Source organism: Lipotes vexillifer, unplaced genomic scaffold (genome assembly GCF_000442215.2).
Source record: "Lipotes vexillifer unplaced genomic scaffold, Lipotes_vexillifer_v1.1 scaffold397, whole genome shotgun sequence".
Classification (NCBI taxonomy): Eukaryota; Metazoa; Chordata; class Mammalia; order Artiodactyla; family Lipotidae; genus Lipotes; species Lipotes vexillifer.
The window spans coordinates 1,001,923-1,019,719 of NW_006772681.1; the positions used below are offsets into that span (position 1 = coordinate 1,001,923).

General features: G+C 50.7%; 1 protein-coding gene across 4 annotated transcripts in view; it reads left to right on the forward strand.

The window, feature by feature from the left end:
* TGM2 (transglutaminase 2) overlaps nt 1–8,762 on the forward strand; it is a 34,201-nt gene extending 25,439 nt beyond the window's left edge. The window contains exons 10-13 of one of the 4 annotated variants that reach the window (XM_007447713.1): nt 531–803; nt 4,831–4,991; nt 5,981–6,117; nt 6,863–8,762. In XM_007447713.1, coding sequence (XP_007447775.1) covers nt 531–803; nt 4,831–4,991; nt 5,981–6,117; nt 6,863–7,013 — 722 coding nt within the window. In that variant the 3' untranslated portion in view covers nt 7,014–8,762. Of the gene's footprint in view, nt 1–530; nt 866–4,830; nt 4,992–5,980; nt 6,118–6,862 lie in introns of those variants that run through there. The other 3 variants (XM_007447715.1, XM_007447714.1, XM_007447716.1) reach the window with 3 other exon arrangements.
* Nucleotides 8,763–17,797: the final 9,035 nt, after the last annotated feature.

Genomic DNA, 17,797 nt, shown 5'->3' on the forward strand with positions numbered 1-17,797 from the left:
CAGGTAGAGAGGAGGGAAAGGATTTCAGGTAGACGTGGTCCGTGTGCAAATGCTTAGAGGTGAGAAAGTTCTCATTGTATCAGTGCCTACTAGGCACCAAACACTGTTGTAGGCATTGGGTATGACTTAAGATTAAGTAAAACACAGTCTTAGTCCTCAAGAGGCTTGAGAGTGTAAGCATATGAACAGAAAAAAAAACGTGGTGGGCCAAAACACCATAACAGGCAATAGGCAGCTATGAAACTCCAAAAGACATTGTGACTCTTTCATCCTGGGAAAGGAGGAGTCAGAGAAGGTGTCCTGGAATAGGGGTCATTTGGGGATGGGTCTTGAGGGCTGTATAGGAGCTCACTTGTGGAAAGTAAATATAATACTCTTTCCTCCTCCTGGCACAGTAATATAAAGAAGGGGCTCCCTCAGGGGTGCTCTGAGTCACCAGAACTCTGAGAAGCCAGCTTGCCCTGCTCCCAGCCTCCTTCTCATTGATCCCCCTTCCAGCTGTGATGAAGCTCTCTTCCCTGTCCCCACAGGATCCGCAGAGGAGAGGGAAGCCTTCATAAGGGCCAACCACCAGAACAAACTGGCTGATAAAGAGGAGACAGGGGTGGCCATGCGGATCCGTGCAGGCCAGGGCATGAACAGGGGCAGCGACTTCGACGTCTTTGCCTACATCACCAACAACACTGCCGAGGACCACACTGGCTGCCTCCTGCTGTGTGCCCGCACTGTCAGCTACAACGGGATCCTGGGACCCAAGTGTGGCACCAAGGACCTGCTCAGCTTTTCCCTGGAGCCCTTCTCTGGTAAGGCCCTGTGTTCCTGGAGCAGCTGTTGACCACCCTGACGACATGCTAGGTCGTGCCCTGAGAGCTGAACGTGTGCCATCTACCTCACAGACACGCCCATTGCCCTCACTGTGGGTCAGGCCCTGTCCTCGGCACTTTATAAATAGCAACCCAGTTCCTTCTTATAACAAAAGTAGGAGGTGGATTCTTTTATGGCCCCATTTTCCAGATGAGAAGACTGAGCACAGAGAGGTTAAGTAACTTTCCCAAGGCCACACAGGAAGTGACAGGACGGATACTTGAACCTGTACTCGTAGCAACTATTCTATTTCATTCCATCTCATCTTCGCAGGACCCCTGACAGCTTTCCCAGACTCTCTGCTGCCCCTTCCAGCAAATTCCTTTCCTCCGTCTCCAGCAACTCACGGTGCCTCTCCCCAGAGCCCCTTTGAGAACCTCTCCTATTTCTCTGGAGGTTCTCAGGCTCAGAGAGAAGAGATTCAAGACCAGCACTACCCAGAGAACTTTCTGTGATATAAGGATGTCCTGTATCTGCGTTGTCCAGTGCGGTGGCCACTAGCTCCATGTGGCTATTGTGGGCTTGCAGTGTGGCTGCTGTAATTATGGGACGAAAGTTTTAATTTCACTTAAGCAGCCGCATGTGGCCGGAAGCTGCCATACTGGACAGTGTGGCTCTAACAGTGATAGGAAAGGAAAAGCCCTGATCTTCTCCTCTTCCATGGCTTCAGTGCCTGGCCCGACCTCCCTGGGAGCAGATCCCCTTCCCCGTTTGGGGCTGAAGTGATGTCAGTAGCTCACCCAGCCCTCAACCCCGGGCAGAGCCTCTGTCGCTCTGGCTTCTTGGTCGGACGCCTGCACAGTCATCATCCCCTTGACCCCTTTTTTCACTGCTGGCTTTGTCACCACTACTGGACCTACTGTCAGGGTCCCAGAGCAGCGGCAAACTCTAGGGGCAGAGCCACGTGGCACCAGGGCTGGGGCCCCAACACTTATGCTGCTAAAAGGCGTGTTCGGAGGCCAGACTTGGCTTTGAATCTGGCCTCTCCCACCTTCTATTATTATTATAAATTTTGGCTGCGCCATGTGGCGTGTGGGATCTTAGTTCCCAGACCAGGGATCCAACCTGTGGCCCCTGCATTGGGAGCTTGGAGTCTTAACCACTGGACCACCAGGGAAGAACCTCTCCCGCCTTCTAGATGTATAACCTTGGGCCTTGAATCACACTCATCCATCAAATGGGGCATTAGCATGCCCCTCATGGGCTGCAAAGGAGATGTGTGCTCAGGAAAGATCTGGAAAGTGTATGATGGTGCCTGGACACGGCGGGGCTCTTCACTGTTCGCTGAGCAAGTGCCAACAGGTGTGGGGAGGCCGACAAACATCTTTCCTGAACCCTGCTGTGCCAGACAATGGTCTCAGGGCCGGGCTCAGTGCTTCCTGAGTCACTGCCAACCTTGCTGGTGTGCAGAGGACTCATCAGCTCTCATCTCCACGTCCAGGCCCCGAGTCAGGGGCAGGGCTCCATCCCTACAGGTGTGTGGGGTTGTCGGGATACCGAGGTCCTAGTTCCTGCAATTCTGCCCACAGGATGTGGGCTCCTGGGTATTTCTCTTCTCCATTCCAGGCCCCGGGTTCCCCATTTGTACAAAGGCTGGCTCATCTTTGAAGAGAGCCCTTCCAGCCCCTTTGTGTGAATGCACACGTGTCAGTTCTTCCTTATGCTCAGAACCGCTTCAAAGGGAGGAAGTGCCTTTCCTGGAATGTGTATCATAAGGTGAACTCCAACCTGAGCCAGGGATGCCAGAATAACTTCCACCCGGGCTGCTGTTGAGTCACCCTTTGCCTCCCAGATAACCTCAGGCCCTTCACAGCATTCTTCTGCTTCAGCCACAGCCGCCAGGGTTTCTTCCTGGGGATGTGTTCACAGCGGAGGGGTCCCTCCTGCTACGGAGACCTCTGAGGGGCACAGCCTGTCGGGAGAGGGCAGAGAAGGGCAGTGGTACTGCGTGTTGCCCTCAGGAGGGGCTAGGCCAGGATGCCCTATTGAGGCCTCCAAGGCCAAAGTCAACCTGAGAGTGATTCTCCCACCCTGTGAGACCCTGAACTTTGGCTGAGTTGCTGGTTATTCTTTGATGATAAGATCTGGGGGATTTCCATGTGCTAGCCGACAGGAAGCCAGGCCTAGGACAGCTGAATTGAATCCAGCTGACCCCACCCCGCCTCCTTGCTCTCTCCCTTCCTGCCACCCACCCCTTCTCTCTCTCTGGATACCCTCACCCCTCCAGGTGGGTCATGAGGAATGCAGGCAGCGTGATCTCTGTGATGATCAAAGGAATCATCTAAGGAATGAATAGACACTAACCGCAAATGTTTCCCTCTTTCAGCCAGCATCTGGCCCGAAGCCGAGGCCAGGGCCCCTGGCCTGTAGACGGCAGTTCTCAAAGGTCCAGCCCCACCCTGATCTAAGCCTCCTGGAAAAGTTAACAGCTGGGGCCATCTCCTCCCCTGGAGAACAATGGTTTCCTTCTTTCCTGTGGAGCTGGTCAGAGTTTCTACTCTGCTCCACCAGGTCCTGACCCAGGAATTTTCACTCCTTTTTGTCCTTTTTGGCAGAAGCTTTGGTTTTTTTTTCCCCCCCACGCCATCTGAGCAGAGGTTGGGGCAGATCCACCCCAGGAATGAGTGACTAGAGGGCTGGGCACACATTTTCCAGAGAGTGGGACGGGGAACACCAATGTGCCCAGCCAGGACCTGGACCTTGACTCATGCAGAGAGAAGGTGACCGTCTGTTCGGGCCTTCACGGCCCTAGAGATGACCTCCCAACGGGTGTTCACTGGCCCGGGCACCCCAGACCCTTGCTAACCTCCCTCTTTAACAGTAAGCTCAGGTCTCAAACTCAGAGCCCTCAGCAGATGAGAATATCGGCCCGAATTGAATAAACATGACTTTGTTTGCTGGTGTTTGTTTTTACCAGCTTCCTTCTACTTATGGTAAATGAGACAGGTTTTCTGCAAATAATGATGAAAAGGTTCCCTAAGCAAAAAAGGTTAAGAAGTGTAAAGCGAGGGGACTGAAAGAAAAATTTAATGAGGAGTTACTCAGACATGTGAAAAATCACATGAATGGCTGGAGTCTGGGAAACGCTGGTCTAGTGCAGGGACGGAGGGGACAGATGGCAGAAAAAGAAGAAACAGCATCTCCCATCATGGCACTGGGACAGTGAGGAGGGGTTGGCTGGGCTCCATGGAGCCCCAAGACCATCCCTCCAACATTGTTGTTTGATGGGGGGAAGCCCGAAGAGCAGAAGGGATTTTTCCCAAGGTTCCCTGCGACCGAGTGAACAAGCAGGGCGTGTGGAGAATCAGTCCTGTGCCCTTTTCACTGCTCCTTCCTGCCTCCTGTAAGCTGACGCCTGGTGCCCTAAGGCTTCAGTGTTCTTGTCAGAGAAATGGGGCTGCAATCCACACTTTGCTTCTCTGCAGCGGGAGGGGTTGGCCCTGCCGGCTTTTTTCTCACCCCTTTCACTTGTGTGGCTTTTGCTCTGAAATGACCTCTGGTCTTAGCTCTGCCCAGCGGGTGCCAGATGTCCCAGGGAACAGAGGAGAAACAGAGAGGGGAGGTCATCTTCCCAGGCTCACACAGTCAGACAGTGGCCAAGCAGGGCCAGCTCTCCTGATCCGAACACTTACTGGCAGAAGTGTTTCTTCATCTGTAAATGGGTACAATTCTACCGACCTCATGGGGGGAAATGGAGGTCCTGAGAGGTGGAGTGACTTGCCCAGCATCCCCAGTCAGCGAAGGGCAGAGGCAGGATTAAAGCCCAAGCCTCCCTTCCCCACTTCCTCCCTGGGAGACTTGGAGCCAGGGCAGGTGAGGGAAAGTGCTGGGACATGCCCCTCCATTCACCAGCTGTGTGACCTCGAGTTCATTCCTTGCCCTCTCTGTGCCTTGTGGAGATGCCATAGGAGAGGTGGGGGCCACGATTCAGATGTCATGAGTGCTCTCCCCTCTCCCCTCCTGCAGAGAAGAGCATTCCCCTTCGAATCCTCTACGAAAAGTATTGTGACTACCTGACCGAGTCGAACCTCATCAAGGTGCGGGGCCTGTTCGTCGAGCCAGCTGCCAACAGCTACCTGCTGGCTGAGAGGGACATCTATCTGGAGAACCCAGAAATCAAGATCCGGGTAAGGGCTGGCTGGGTCCCTGGACAGGTCGCCACACGTGCATGCACCTCCCTCCCTGCAACCTCAATATCTCTGATGCCCCAGGTTCCTCAGATCCTATAGGTTCATCAAAGAAAAGCATCATGAAGCAGAATTTGGGACTCACAGCCTCTAGGAATGAATCCTAAAATCCCAGAGTAGTAGGATCATGGCACTTAGGGATCTCAGACTCGTGGACCCTTAAAAGCTAAACTACTAATGCTAGATTCCCAGGTCCTGGGGCCCTGGTGGGGCAGGAAGGGATGTGTTGTTAAGGGCACAGACTCTGGAGTCTATTTATTCATCTATAAAACGGGTGTTGTAAAGATTAAATGTGCGTCTACAGGAAGCACATAGAACGATATCCAGCACATTAGAAGGGCTCAATAAAAACTGACTATTCTTATCACCAACTTCATGGTCATCATAGTGATTCACTTGGAGGAGTCACAGCCCCAGATCCCCAAACGCTGCAGTTACAAATAAACGGTAAAGAGCAGACCTGGAGGGAGTGAGCACTGTGTGCCAGACAGTCTGCTAGGAGCTTGCACATATTAGCTCAGTTAATCCTCGTGAGAACCCTGCAGTCAGGCATTTCTCTTCTATGAAGAAACCAAGGCTCAGAGAGGGTAGTAACTTTGCCAAGGTCACACAGTGAGAAAGGGGCAGAGATCCGCCTGGCTCCAAAGACTCTGATCTTTCCACCCTAGACCCTAGAATGAGGGAGGCATTTTACACATCCTGTGGGTTGCGTGGAGCCTCACTTCAGCTCCATGAAGGAGGCCTGGGCAGGTGTCATCATCTGTGTTTTCCAGATGAGGCGAGGAATGTTAGCGGCGGAGCTGGGCAGACATTGGGCCAAACTGCAGCAAAGATGGAGATGGCCCAGTTGGGACCCTGCATGCCCTTGAGGGGCTGTGGGCTGCTCTCCCTCCGTGCTGCCCCTGACATCTGCCCCATGCCTCCTCTAGATCCTGGGAGAGCCCAAGCAGAATCGCAAGCTGGTGGCTGAGGTGTCCCTGTGGAACCCGCTCACCGTGCCGCTGTCAGGCTGCACCTTCACCGTGGAGGGGGCGGGCCTGACCAAGGAGCAGAAGACCGTGGAAATGTAAGTGCTGGTCCCTCCAGCTTGGGGGCCTGGGAGCAGAGGGCAGATGCTGCGGCGGGAAGGGCGCCCTCCGGCACTGAACCCAGGCCCGTAACCCCCTCTTCTCCCTTTCCACACACCCACCCACACACCTGCCTAATATTCCCCCGTGTCTATGCCCAAATACCCACACGTTAGCTGCGTTCTGTGCACATGTGTTCACAAACCTAAACAGGTACACATTCACTAAGCACTCACCCCGGGACACCCGAGTCCTCACATACACACAGGTGTACATGCGTGCCTGTGTGGTGTACCCTCGTGGATACATATTTATATATACGTATACTTACGAGCATACACACTTCTTTTTCACTTTTTCATTGTAATTTACATAGAGTAAAGCATACAGGTCACGTATGTACACTCAATGCATTTTCATGCATGTGGTCACATGAGCATCCACACTTTTACCCCCAAGCACACCACCCACTTCCATGTACACACACACACACACACACACACACACACACACACACACACACAAACACACATAAACACACCAGCCCCTCTACACATAGGAGGGCAGATGGCCCAGGCCTTCGGAGAGTGGTGAGCGGGACCCATTTTATTCTGTCGGCACAAAGCTATACATCCATGGAGTTTCTGGGCTAAGATCTCAGTAGTCACGTGTCATCCTGGCCTGTCCCCATCGTGGGGACCAGGCCAGGGCCCTGATCTCACCCTCTTTCTCTCTCTCTCCCAGCCCGCACCCCGTGCAGGCGGGGGAGGAAGTCAAGGTGAGGGTGGACCTGCTGCCCCTGAACGCGGGCCGCCACAAGCTGGTGGTGAACTTCGAGAGCGACAGGCTGAAGGCCGTGAAGGGCTTCAGGAACGTCATTGTTAACACCTCCTAAGGGCCCCCGTGCCAGCCCCACCTGAGCCAGCCGAGGGCCCCCAACCTGACCCCAATCTTTATCCCAAGGCAATGAGCAAAATTTGCCCCTTATTGGGCCCCAGACCCCAGGGCAGGGTGGGCTGCCTATGGGAGCTCTTTGGAATCGAATGTATTTCCTGCCCATCTGGTCCCCCTGAGCCTGGCTCCCCACCTCCCTCACCTGTGAGGAATGTTTTTTGCCTCCACAGTAGGAGCCCTGATCTTGGCTGACTGGGCCTGGGGGGTGGGCCGGGGAGGAGGGACTCCAGCCTCCCTTCCCAGCCCAGATGCCATGTGGAAAGCCACTGACCACCCGCCATATTGTTTGATGAACTCCAGAGCCCCTTCCCTGGGAGCAGGCGAAAAACAGTGTGCCCAGTGACCAGATCAAGGAACTCGGCTCCCTAGGGTGTCCTGAACCCCTTCCCCAGATTGTGCCCAGGCCCCAGGGGCCATTGGCAGAGCCTGAGCAGGTGCAGATCGGGAGGGTCCCAGGAATAGTCCAGACCCAAGCTTCCCCCACATCCCAGAAGCCCCGGCCCAATAGTACCCCCGCAACCCGCAATTGTGAGGCACCTACTAAGTGCTTCCTGGGCTCACACGGCCACCAACCCATTTAATTGCCATGGAAAACTGCAGAGTGGGAGCCGCTTTCTCTATGAGGAGACTGCAGCTTGGAGAAGGGAGGTGGCCCGCCCTGCACCGCTGGATATTTGCAAGGCTGCTTAATATGAAGGTGCAGGAATGGAGCCAGGCCTTCTGACTCTGAGTCCAGGGCCCCGTTCACCACACCAGCCCTGACTTGACTGTCAGAGAGGCCATCTGGGGCCTGATCAAAAAGGATCCAGTTAGGATGAGAAGGTGGGGAGGAAATTGGAGGGGTTAGAGCCCTGGGTTTGAGCCCCAAGTCTGGCCAGCCACTGCCTTGCCCTCTCTGGGCCTCAGTCTGCTCATCGGTCAGAGTGGTTGAACCAGCTCATCTCCAAGGTCCCTTCAGCTCTGCACTTCTGGTGCCTTATATGACTCAGCCTTGCCAGTGACATTGAGTCTTACTCCCTGGCTTCACGGAGCCTTAGGTCACAGGCCAGGATGTTTCGGAGAATGAGACCATGACCATGACCACCTTCCTGCCCCCAGCCCTGTCTGAGTCCCCACCCTGTGCCCAGGCATCTTCCTTCAGAGCCCAGTTCTAGGGGAAAAGAGCCCCGGAGGCCCCTGTCCTACCCATGACCCCACCCACCACAATGCGTAGACTTCACAGGAGCCTTGGTTGCCTGTGCTGGTCACTCACCAATAAGGCTGGCATCTCAGCCACCCCTCTTTGAAGAGCCAGGGCCCTGGAACACAGCCCTTGCCCCTGACTAAGCTCGGGGACCCCACAAGTTGCTATCTCTGATTTTACCCCTTGCTCTCTCCATGTGACTGGGCCTCCCTCAGCCTGGAAGAGGGAAGCGGGGAGAATTCTGTATCTGGAGTGGGGTAAAAGCCTCCAGAGTCCCCCAAATCCCAGAGAGGGATTTGGGGAAAGTCACGCTGATGCACTTAGAACTTTCTGCTTTGCACAGGAAGAAGCACTTGAGCCGAAATATATATGTTCTATTCTATATACATATTGCTCGATTTCTCTATGGTTTTATAAATACTTTTGGGTTCCAAGCAAGCAGTAGATGTGCTTTTGAGCCACAAAGAGCAAGTACTGAAATAAAAGAGTTTATTTTTCACATTCAAACCAGGTCTGGCCTGTTCGCTGCATGCTTTTGAGGAGGGTGGGTGGGTGAGCTCACTTAACATCTGGACCAGCCACTTCCTGCATAAGAGCCTTTCCCTAGCCTCAGCGCCTCGCTCAGATCTAAACTTTACTGGCATTCAATGCTCTACAACTGTCCAGCTCCACCTCCAGCCTCTTCTCCAAACAAACCATGTTCAGACCAGAATGAACTGCCTGTATCTCTTCTAACATCCTGTGTACTTGTCAACCTCTTAGCTTGGAGTGCCCCTCTTTTTCCTTACCCAGCTTATGAACTCCTATTCATCTTATAATGCTTAACACCAAAGTCACCTCTTCTGTGAAGCCTACCCAGATTTCTTCTCAGAACCCTGGAACATGGACAACTCAAACATTTATCACAGTGACTTTTAGTTCCATGTTGATATACCTGTCCCGCTCCCCATCCTGTCTGAAGTCCCCAAGGGCAGGGACCAAGAATCTCTTAAACAGACACTAATAAATGCTGGATCAATGTGTTTCAACTCAGCTCCCATAAGACCAGTGCTGTCCAGTAGAAATATAAGGTGAGCCACAAATGCAAGCCATATATGTAATTTAAATTTTCTAGTGGCCATATTAAAAAGAGAAAAAGAAACAGGTAAAATACATTTTAATAATGCATTTAAACTAATATGTCTGAAATATTGTATTGCAACACATAATCAACATAAAAATTATGAGTGAGATATTTTACATTCTTAATTTTCATACAAAGTCTTTTAATGTGGTGTGTATTTTACACTGACAGCCTGTTTCAATTCGAACTAGCTGCATTTCAAGTGCTCCATGGCTGCAGGTGGCTACTGGCTACTACATTGTGTTACCGAGCAAGGGCTCCTGTGCCTGCCACACAGAAAGCCAAACTCTGACAGTGGGTGTTTGCAGCAAAGTAAGGTTTTATTTGCAGGGCGCTAAGCAAGGAGAATGGACAGCTCATGCTCAAAAGACCTGAACACCCCAATGGCTTTCAGGGGAAAGACAGTGTGAGGGGATGTGGTCGCAGGATGCGTGATCAGCTTGTGGACCTTCTTCTGATTGGTTGGTGGTGAGGTAACAGGTGATGTTTCAGGAATCTCAACCTTCTGGTTCCAACCAGTCTGGGGTACGTGCTTGTGGTCAGCATGTAGCCACCATCCTCCACCTGGGCGGGTGTGTGTCTTAGTTTCTACAGAGCAACTCAAAGATATGCATCAGATCGTTATCTATATCCTTTCAGGAGGAACTGGGAGCCCTGTGACTCTATGGTCTTCATCATTAACTGCTTGAATATGCTCTTTGGAACTCAGGGAAGGCCTAGGAGACTAAAGCCTTTTTTTTTTTTTTTACAAACAAGAAACGGGACACAGAGGGACTTTTGTACCTGGGAAGACCCCACAAGGTCCTGCTTGGTTTCAATCCCCTCTTTTTGTTGATACTCTTCAATCCTTAGGGGAACAGGGGTGGGACAAGAAAGTGAATAAAGTTTTCGACAGAGAAAGATGAATCATAAACTCAGCAGGGGAACTCAGTTTCAGGGGACTCAGTTTCAACTGAACGGTTCCAGGTCTAGAATGATTCCAGGAGCGTGGGGATTTGGTCATTCATCTCATTCCCCACCAATGAAGCACTAATCAATGTTTGTTGATTAAATAGATGATGGAAGACAGTCTCTGCCTTCAGGGAACCCATGTTGAAACATCTGACATGCACGCAAAAAATAAATCAAAGTGTGACATCACATTTTCGGGGTGCTAAATCCTTCTGTTCCTTAAAAACTACACCTGGGTCTGGCCTTGATGGCCTGAACATTTTATCAATTAGTGACCAGCAAGAAAATAGAAAACACTTGGCTATTTCAGATGGAGAGGGAGTTTACAAGGGAAACTGACTCCAAAAACATCTGAGATGCTGGAAGAGCAGAGGGAGAAGGAGTGGTACCCAGAAATCGGGAAGCAGCTGCCACGTAGGATGCTCAGGAGCCCAGGAGCCGGTCCCCACCACCCAGCTGCTGGAGGCACTGTCACTCCAGCTCTGGAACCAACAGAGCTGCCGAATCTACAAGTCCTGCTTAAGTCAGCCCTGGTAAGAGCCAGAGGCAGGCTGGCATCTCTCATCCTCCTGCCTTCTCCCCACTGGCAGATCCTCACCAGAAATAGCTGGCGAGGGGCTCTGGCAAATATCATTTTCAGGCTTCCAGCCCCTGAAAAACAGAGATGGCAAGGCAAGGGCTTGGGGGCATGGAGTTGAGTAGCCGATACCTATGGCTGCTCCCTTTGTAAGAACACCCTTCCAATCATCTCCACCTAAGGAACTCAGCTTTCAAAACCCTGCTCCAGGGAGACCTGCTCTGTGAAGCCTTCCTGGACTGCAGCCAACTGCTTCAAGCTCTGTTCCCGTTGGCATATGGTAGAGAGCCCTTTACAACACTCAGGTTAGCCTGGATTAGGACCAGCTGCTGATGTGCCTGGCCCACGCTCTGGAGCACCCCAAGAGCAGAGTCAGGGCACACCTCACACAAGGGGGTCACCAAGTGGACGCCGTACTGCCAACTCTAGCTCCCAGGCCTGACTGCCTCGCCTCCTAAAGAGAGACAGGGCTGTCCCGGCCAGGTCTGCCAATGCTGGACACATTGGGAGGCCCCTCCTGACCACCCCCTAGGCCTGCCCCACCCCTGAGAGCTCACTAGCCAGGAACCCAGGAAGGAGGAAGGCTTTGCTGGTCACGGTGGGCCCATTAGAGACAGGGGAAAAGAGCCTGAGCTCCTCCACAAACCAGAGGCAAGGGTTGAGTCTGGGGCCCTACACAACGGTGCTGGGCACAGCTCCGCGGCAGCTCAGAGCTACTGGGCCCACACCAAAGCTCGGCTCATAGCCCGGGTGGCAGGGGCCTGGATTCTGGAGCCAAACAGACCTGGGATCAAATCCTGGCTCTGCCACGGGTTCACAGTGTGGCTTCAGGCAGGTTCTCAACCACTCTGTGCCTCTGCTTCCTCATCTGTTGATGGGGATGATTTGGTGTCTACTTTCATGACTGGTGTGTAAGTTCAATATAACAGTGTCCATAAAATATTCAGCTGGCTCCTGGCACATTCTAACCATAACAGCCAACTTTCCTCCAGGTTAGCAACATTTATATGCACTGAGTTCTTCACTCCTGAAACAATCCTATCCAGTTTTTCCCCCCATTTTACAGCTGGTAAGGTGTAGAGTGGGGAGACTTGAACCCAGGCAGCCTGCCTTCCCCAGGGCACGGCCTAGCCTAGAGGAGGCCCGATTTCTACTGGAACCCTCCCTTCCCACCAAGTGCTAGGGTGCACGGGGCACAGGCCTCCACAAAAGCCCTCGTGGAATGGAGGTCTGATCAGGTCTATCTTTCCACCCCCAAAAGTTCCTCTCCTTTCCAGCTGCTCTTGTTTACCTGGGATGCCTGCCAGCTCCGCCCCTTGGCCTCAAGTCAAACCCAGAACAACAGAACTTTGACAGAGTCCAAGAGGAGAGGCTTAAGTGGGAGGGCCAGGTAGGGGCCTCCTAGAGGCACATGTGCCTTGGGGCCAGGACTAGGTCATCACATAGACTTTCCCAGCCTCCCCACTTCCCTCCCGGACAGGCCTGAGCACACACACAGAGACGCACGCCCACGAGACCGTGAAGCCCTGTGTCTTGTTTAAAGATGCAAAGTCCGAAGTGTTCCATTAAAAGTAGAAGGAATGACAAAAGAGGTGGTGCATATACAGCCTTGAGAATGCAGGATCTCTAACGACCTGAAGTTGAGCGAGAGAAGCAGACATGAAAGATCATGATCCACATAATTCCACTCGGACAAAGTTCATGAATTCATCTGTGGTGTTAGAAGTTGGGGTCGTGTTTTCCATGGCAGGGGAAAGACTGGACAGAAGCACGAGGGGGCTTTTGGGGCACTGGGATGGCTTTGATTTTTTCCATCTGGGTGCTAGGTACACAAGTACATTCAGCCTGTGAAAATGTGTCAAGTTCAGAAAACATAGTACTTGAAGTTTCTAAAATTAAGTCCAAAGTGGGGTGGAGACTTGATCCACAGACCCTGGCCACTGGGAGTTAACAAGTCTCCCATCAGCACCCCCCAAGGTCTGAGAAAGCCAGAGCTAAAAGGCTGGGCTCATAAACATAGTTACCGTATGACCCAGCATTTCCATTCCTAAGTATAAACCCAAGAGAACTGAGAACATATAACCACACAAAAAGTTGTATGTAAATGTTCATAGCAACATTATTCATAATAGCCAAAAAGTGGAAACAAACAAAATGTCCATCAGTCAATGAATGGATAAATAAAATGTGGCATATCCATACAATGGAATATTATTTGGCAAGAAAAAGGAACGATGTACTGATACATGCTCCACCATAGATGGACCTTGAAAACATTATAATCAGTGAAAAGAAGCCCGTCACAAAAGACCACATTTGTATGAGTTCATTTATATGAAATGTCCGGAAGAGGCAAATGTATGGAGATTGAAAGTAGATTAGTGACTGTCTGGGGCTGGGGGGCTGGAGGGACTGGGAGGGGGTGACAGCTAAAAAGCATGGGGTTACTTTCTGGGGTAATGAAAATGTTCTAAAATTGATTGTAATGATAGATGTGCAATTTTATACTAAAAGCCATTGAATCGTACACTTTAAAAGGGTAAGTTGCACGGTATATGTACGATATCTCAATAAAGCTGTTTAAAAATAATTAATAACGAACAGGGGGAAAAAGGAGAAGGCTGAGCCCCAGAATCTGACTTGATTCAGATTCAGGTCTGCCTGGGTGTGCTGGTGACCTTGGGTAAAGCTCTTCCCTTCTCTGGGCCTTAGTTGGCCCTGCTGTCACAGGGGAGAGGAGAGAGTAGCAGCAGAGGAGCGCTGAAACACCACTGATGTGGGCATCATATCCATGACCACATAGGCTCCTGGCCCAGCCTGTGGAGTCTGGGGGTCCCCCAGGGCTAGTAAACCCCTAATCGTTCATGAGATCTTTGCACTCTGGTCACAAGTGCAACGGTTCCTCAACAGCCTTTAAAAATGGGAGAAGAGATGCTTTTCCAAACATTGTTTTCAGCCACTGCTCCATGTCAAGGATACCAGAGGCACAGTTGAAATCCCAGTTTCTCTCTAGGCCCTTAGTCAGTTCCCACCTCCACGTCAGCTCATTCCAAAGTCATCTGGAGTAAACATACAGAGAGACGAAGGAGAAATGCCAGCCAGACCTGGTGAGACGGGGATCCGCCTTCACTTGGTAAGTGAAGCCCATTTACAGATGGGGAAACAGGCACAGATGGGGCAGGGGTCCCAGATCCAAGGCTGAACCCAAGGACTTTCCTCTTTCCACTTGTCTTGAACAAGCCTAAGAGCCTACTATGTGCTCAGCCTGAGGTGCTCTTCAGAAGGGATGAGAGAGGGCCTCCGACCAAGTGTGGGCAGCCCCTCCCCAGGAGTCCTGGGCCTGTGTCCCATCTCCCCTCTCTCTCTTGCTGTGTGACTTTGAGGAAGCCACTTTCCCTCTCCAGGCCTTTGTCGCACTGGAGCTCCCAATTACTGCCCTGTCACCCTACCCAGGGATGTGATTATGATGGGAATAGGCCTTATAAACTGTAAAGGGCTGTAGAGATGGAAGCCCACAGGAACTCCAGCCATGAATGAGAAAGGCAAGATCAAGGCGAGCGACTGAGGCTCATTTATTTAACCAGTGGCAGCTATGGGGTCAGCAGAGGTGGCTGCTGCCTGAAGGGAAAGGATGAGGTGGCCTGGACCGGGGTGTGGCTGTCTTGGAGTCATCGGAATGGATTTGAGGTACACAGAGGAGATTCATTCATTCAACAACATCTTTTTTTGCCCCAACTGTGGACCAGGTGCTGCATTAGGCCCTGGGGATACAGTGGTCACCATGGCAGGCCTGTCCTACAGAGTATTCAAGCAGATCACCAGTGTGAAGTGAGATGTGTCAGAAAAAAAGACTAAGGCTCAGGATAATGGGGCCGTCAGCACAATCATAAGAGCAAGGGTGCCAAGCACCCTTTTAAATGCATCACATGCATGAACTTGCTGGGTCCTCATAACACCCTGTGAGGCGGGAGCTAGTATTACCTTCTCCACTCTGTGGGTGAGGAAACTGAGGCCCAGAGAGGTTACGTGGCATGTCCAAGGTCACACAGCTAGAAAACAAGGAAGCTAGGATGCTAACCAGGCAGGCTGGGTTCACAGCAACTGCTCCTAACCTCCTGCTCTGTTGTCATCTGTCTTGTGATGTAGACTTACAAAACAAGAGGGTCTTCTTCGACAAGGAGGTCAGGGAAAGTCTTCTGAGAAGCTGATGTGGAAGCTGAAACCCTAGGGGGGAGGAGCCAGCCCAGGGAAGGGTTGGGGGCAGGTTCGGGGTGGGGGAGGTGGGGGCAGAGGCCATTTCCCAGAAAGCTGATGCTCTAGGTTCTGGGACCCTCACTTGTGTGGGGCCTTGTTCACAAAAAGATCACAGGCAGCTGTGGAGTACTGCAGGCAGGGAGGGGAGCCAGATTGCTTTCAGGAAGCAGTTCAATGTAATCATTTCTGGGAAATAGCTTGAAAAATGCCCAGAAGAAGGGAATCTGAAACTAGCAGGTCTCCAGCAATTTATTATGATTTCTTTTCACATTCTTCATAAATAATCACTTTTGTACTCAATTTTATACTTGTAATTTTATCTTATATTCTTTTTATTAAAGATGGTCCCCCCGCCCCAAATTAAAACTAAATCCATGATGTGATAACACAGCCTTCTCACCAGAATGGTTAAAATGCAAAGCAAAAGAAAAAAAAAATTCGAATTGTTGGTGAAAATATGGAAAAATAAGAACTTTCCTATGTGACTGTGAGGGGAATGTAAATAGTTATGACCACTTTGGAAAACTATTTGCCATATCTTCTAAATGTACAATCATTTATCTTTATGAGGCAGCAGTTCCACTCATGGATGTTTACCCAACAGAAATGAGTCCATATATTCTCTGAAAGACATGTGCAAGAATGTTCCTAGCAGTCTTTTTTTTTTTTCTTCATAATATCCCAAAGCTGAAAACAGACTAAAAGTCCTACACTAGCAGAATGGATATATAAATTGGTATAGTCATTCAAAGTGACACTACAAGAAAGAATGAGAAAAAAATAAATGACACCTACATGCAACAACTTAGTTGAATCTCACAAGCATGTTAAGGAAAGATGCCAGATGCACGGTACACTGAATGATTTTATTCATATGAAGTTCAACCCCAGGCAAACTCATCTATGATGTGAGAAGTCAGACAGTAGTTGCCTTTAGGGAATGGTTAGTAACTGGAAAGGGGCATCAGGGAGGCATCTGGGGTGTTGATGCTGGGCTGATTGTTGAGCTGGGGGCCAGTTTACATGGGTGTGTTCAATTTGGGGGAATTCATCCAGCCATACGCTTATGACTATTTTTTTCTATATGCATGTTGTACTTTAATGAATGCTTCCCTCTCCAATGGTATAAGCTTCAAGCCCCTTGAAACCTTGACTTGACCTTGAGACCAGAGAAGGGTTTGGAATTTATTACCATGCAGTTGTTCCCACTGGACGGTTGTGAGCAGGAGGTGATATGATCTCCTTGATGCTTTAGGAAGCTCCCTCCAGCCACGCCAGGGAGGGAGTGATAACGCCAGGGTAGCAGAGGGGAGGCTTGGGAGGGGCTGCAGAGATGCCCAGTGATGGGGGAAGGGCAGAGAATTCTTCCTGGGCGGGACCTCAAAGGCAAGACAGGGGCGGAGGAGGTGGAGGTGGCTGGGGAGGATATTTTGGGCAAAGACAGGGAGACTGAAATAGAACAGGGGCAGCCAGCGTGGGGGGCTGAGGAGGAGAGGGAGGGCTGGTCTCTGATCATTCCAGAATGAGCTTCCTTGCCCCCTGCCCGGCCAGGCTCAAGCTCCAGCCCTGCCCAAGCCTGGTACACCCAGCTCCACATGGAAGCCAACTCTCTGTCAGCCAACTCCCGCTTCATTCCTTCCCAGGCCTGGCCAGCTCTGCTCATGGAAACTCTGAGCGGCCCACAGCCAGCTCTTGGCAGTCACCCAGATGCTCACAGCGCTGCCAATTTGTCTCTCCTCAGTCATGACTGGTTTTTTTTCCCCTCTTCCCTGTTTTATTGACTCAAACCTTCGTGATGGCGTCCTTGGGGCAGATTTGAAGCTCGATGATGTTGTATCTTGTATCATTGAGGCACCTGGTGGCCCTGGTGAAGTGGGTAGTACTAACCCATTTTACAGATGAGGAAAGTGAGGTCTGATGAGGTGAAGTGACTTGGGGCCAAGATCACCCACTCAACCAGGGGCAGAGCTAGATTTTAACAATAAAAGAACAATAACAGTTGCCATGTATTAGCAGTGAGGGGAGCCAGATGCTGTGCCGAGCACTGTGCAGGCATTTGCCCATTCAGTCCCCACAATGACCCAGGGGAAGAAGATGCAATTATTATTATCACCCCTTAACAAAAAGCCTTAAGTACATGTGCAGAAAAGTCCATAAATCATAAACTGAACCCAGCCATGAAAGCAGCATCCAGGTTAAAAAATAGAACAATTGACACACCACTAAAAGCACAAGTGATAAAAGAGAAGATTGATAAATTGGACTTTATAAACATTTAAAACTTTTGTTTCAAAGGATACCATCCAGAAGTGAAAAGGCAACACACAGGATGGGGAATATATTTGAAATCATCTATCTGATAAGAGTCTAGTACCCAGAATATATAAAGAACTCTTACAACTCATTAATAAAAAGTCAAATAACCACATTTTAAAATAGGCAAAGGACTTGGAGACATTTCTCCAAAAAAGATATACAGATGCTAATAAACAAATGAAAAGATGTTCAACATTATTAGACATTAAGAAATGAAGGTTAAAACCACAAAGAGATGCCACTTCGGAGCAACCAGATGACTATAATCGGTAAACAGATAATAAGTGTGGGCGAGGATGTGGAGAAGTTGGCACACTCATA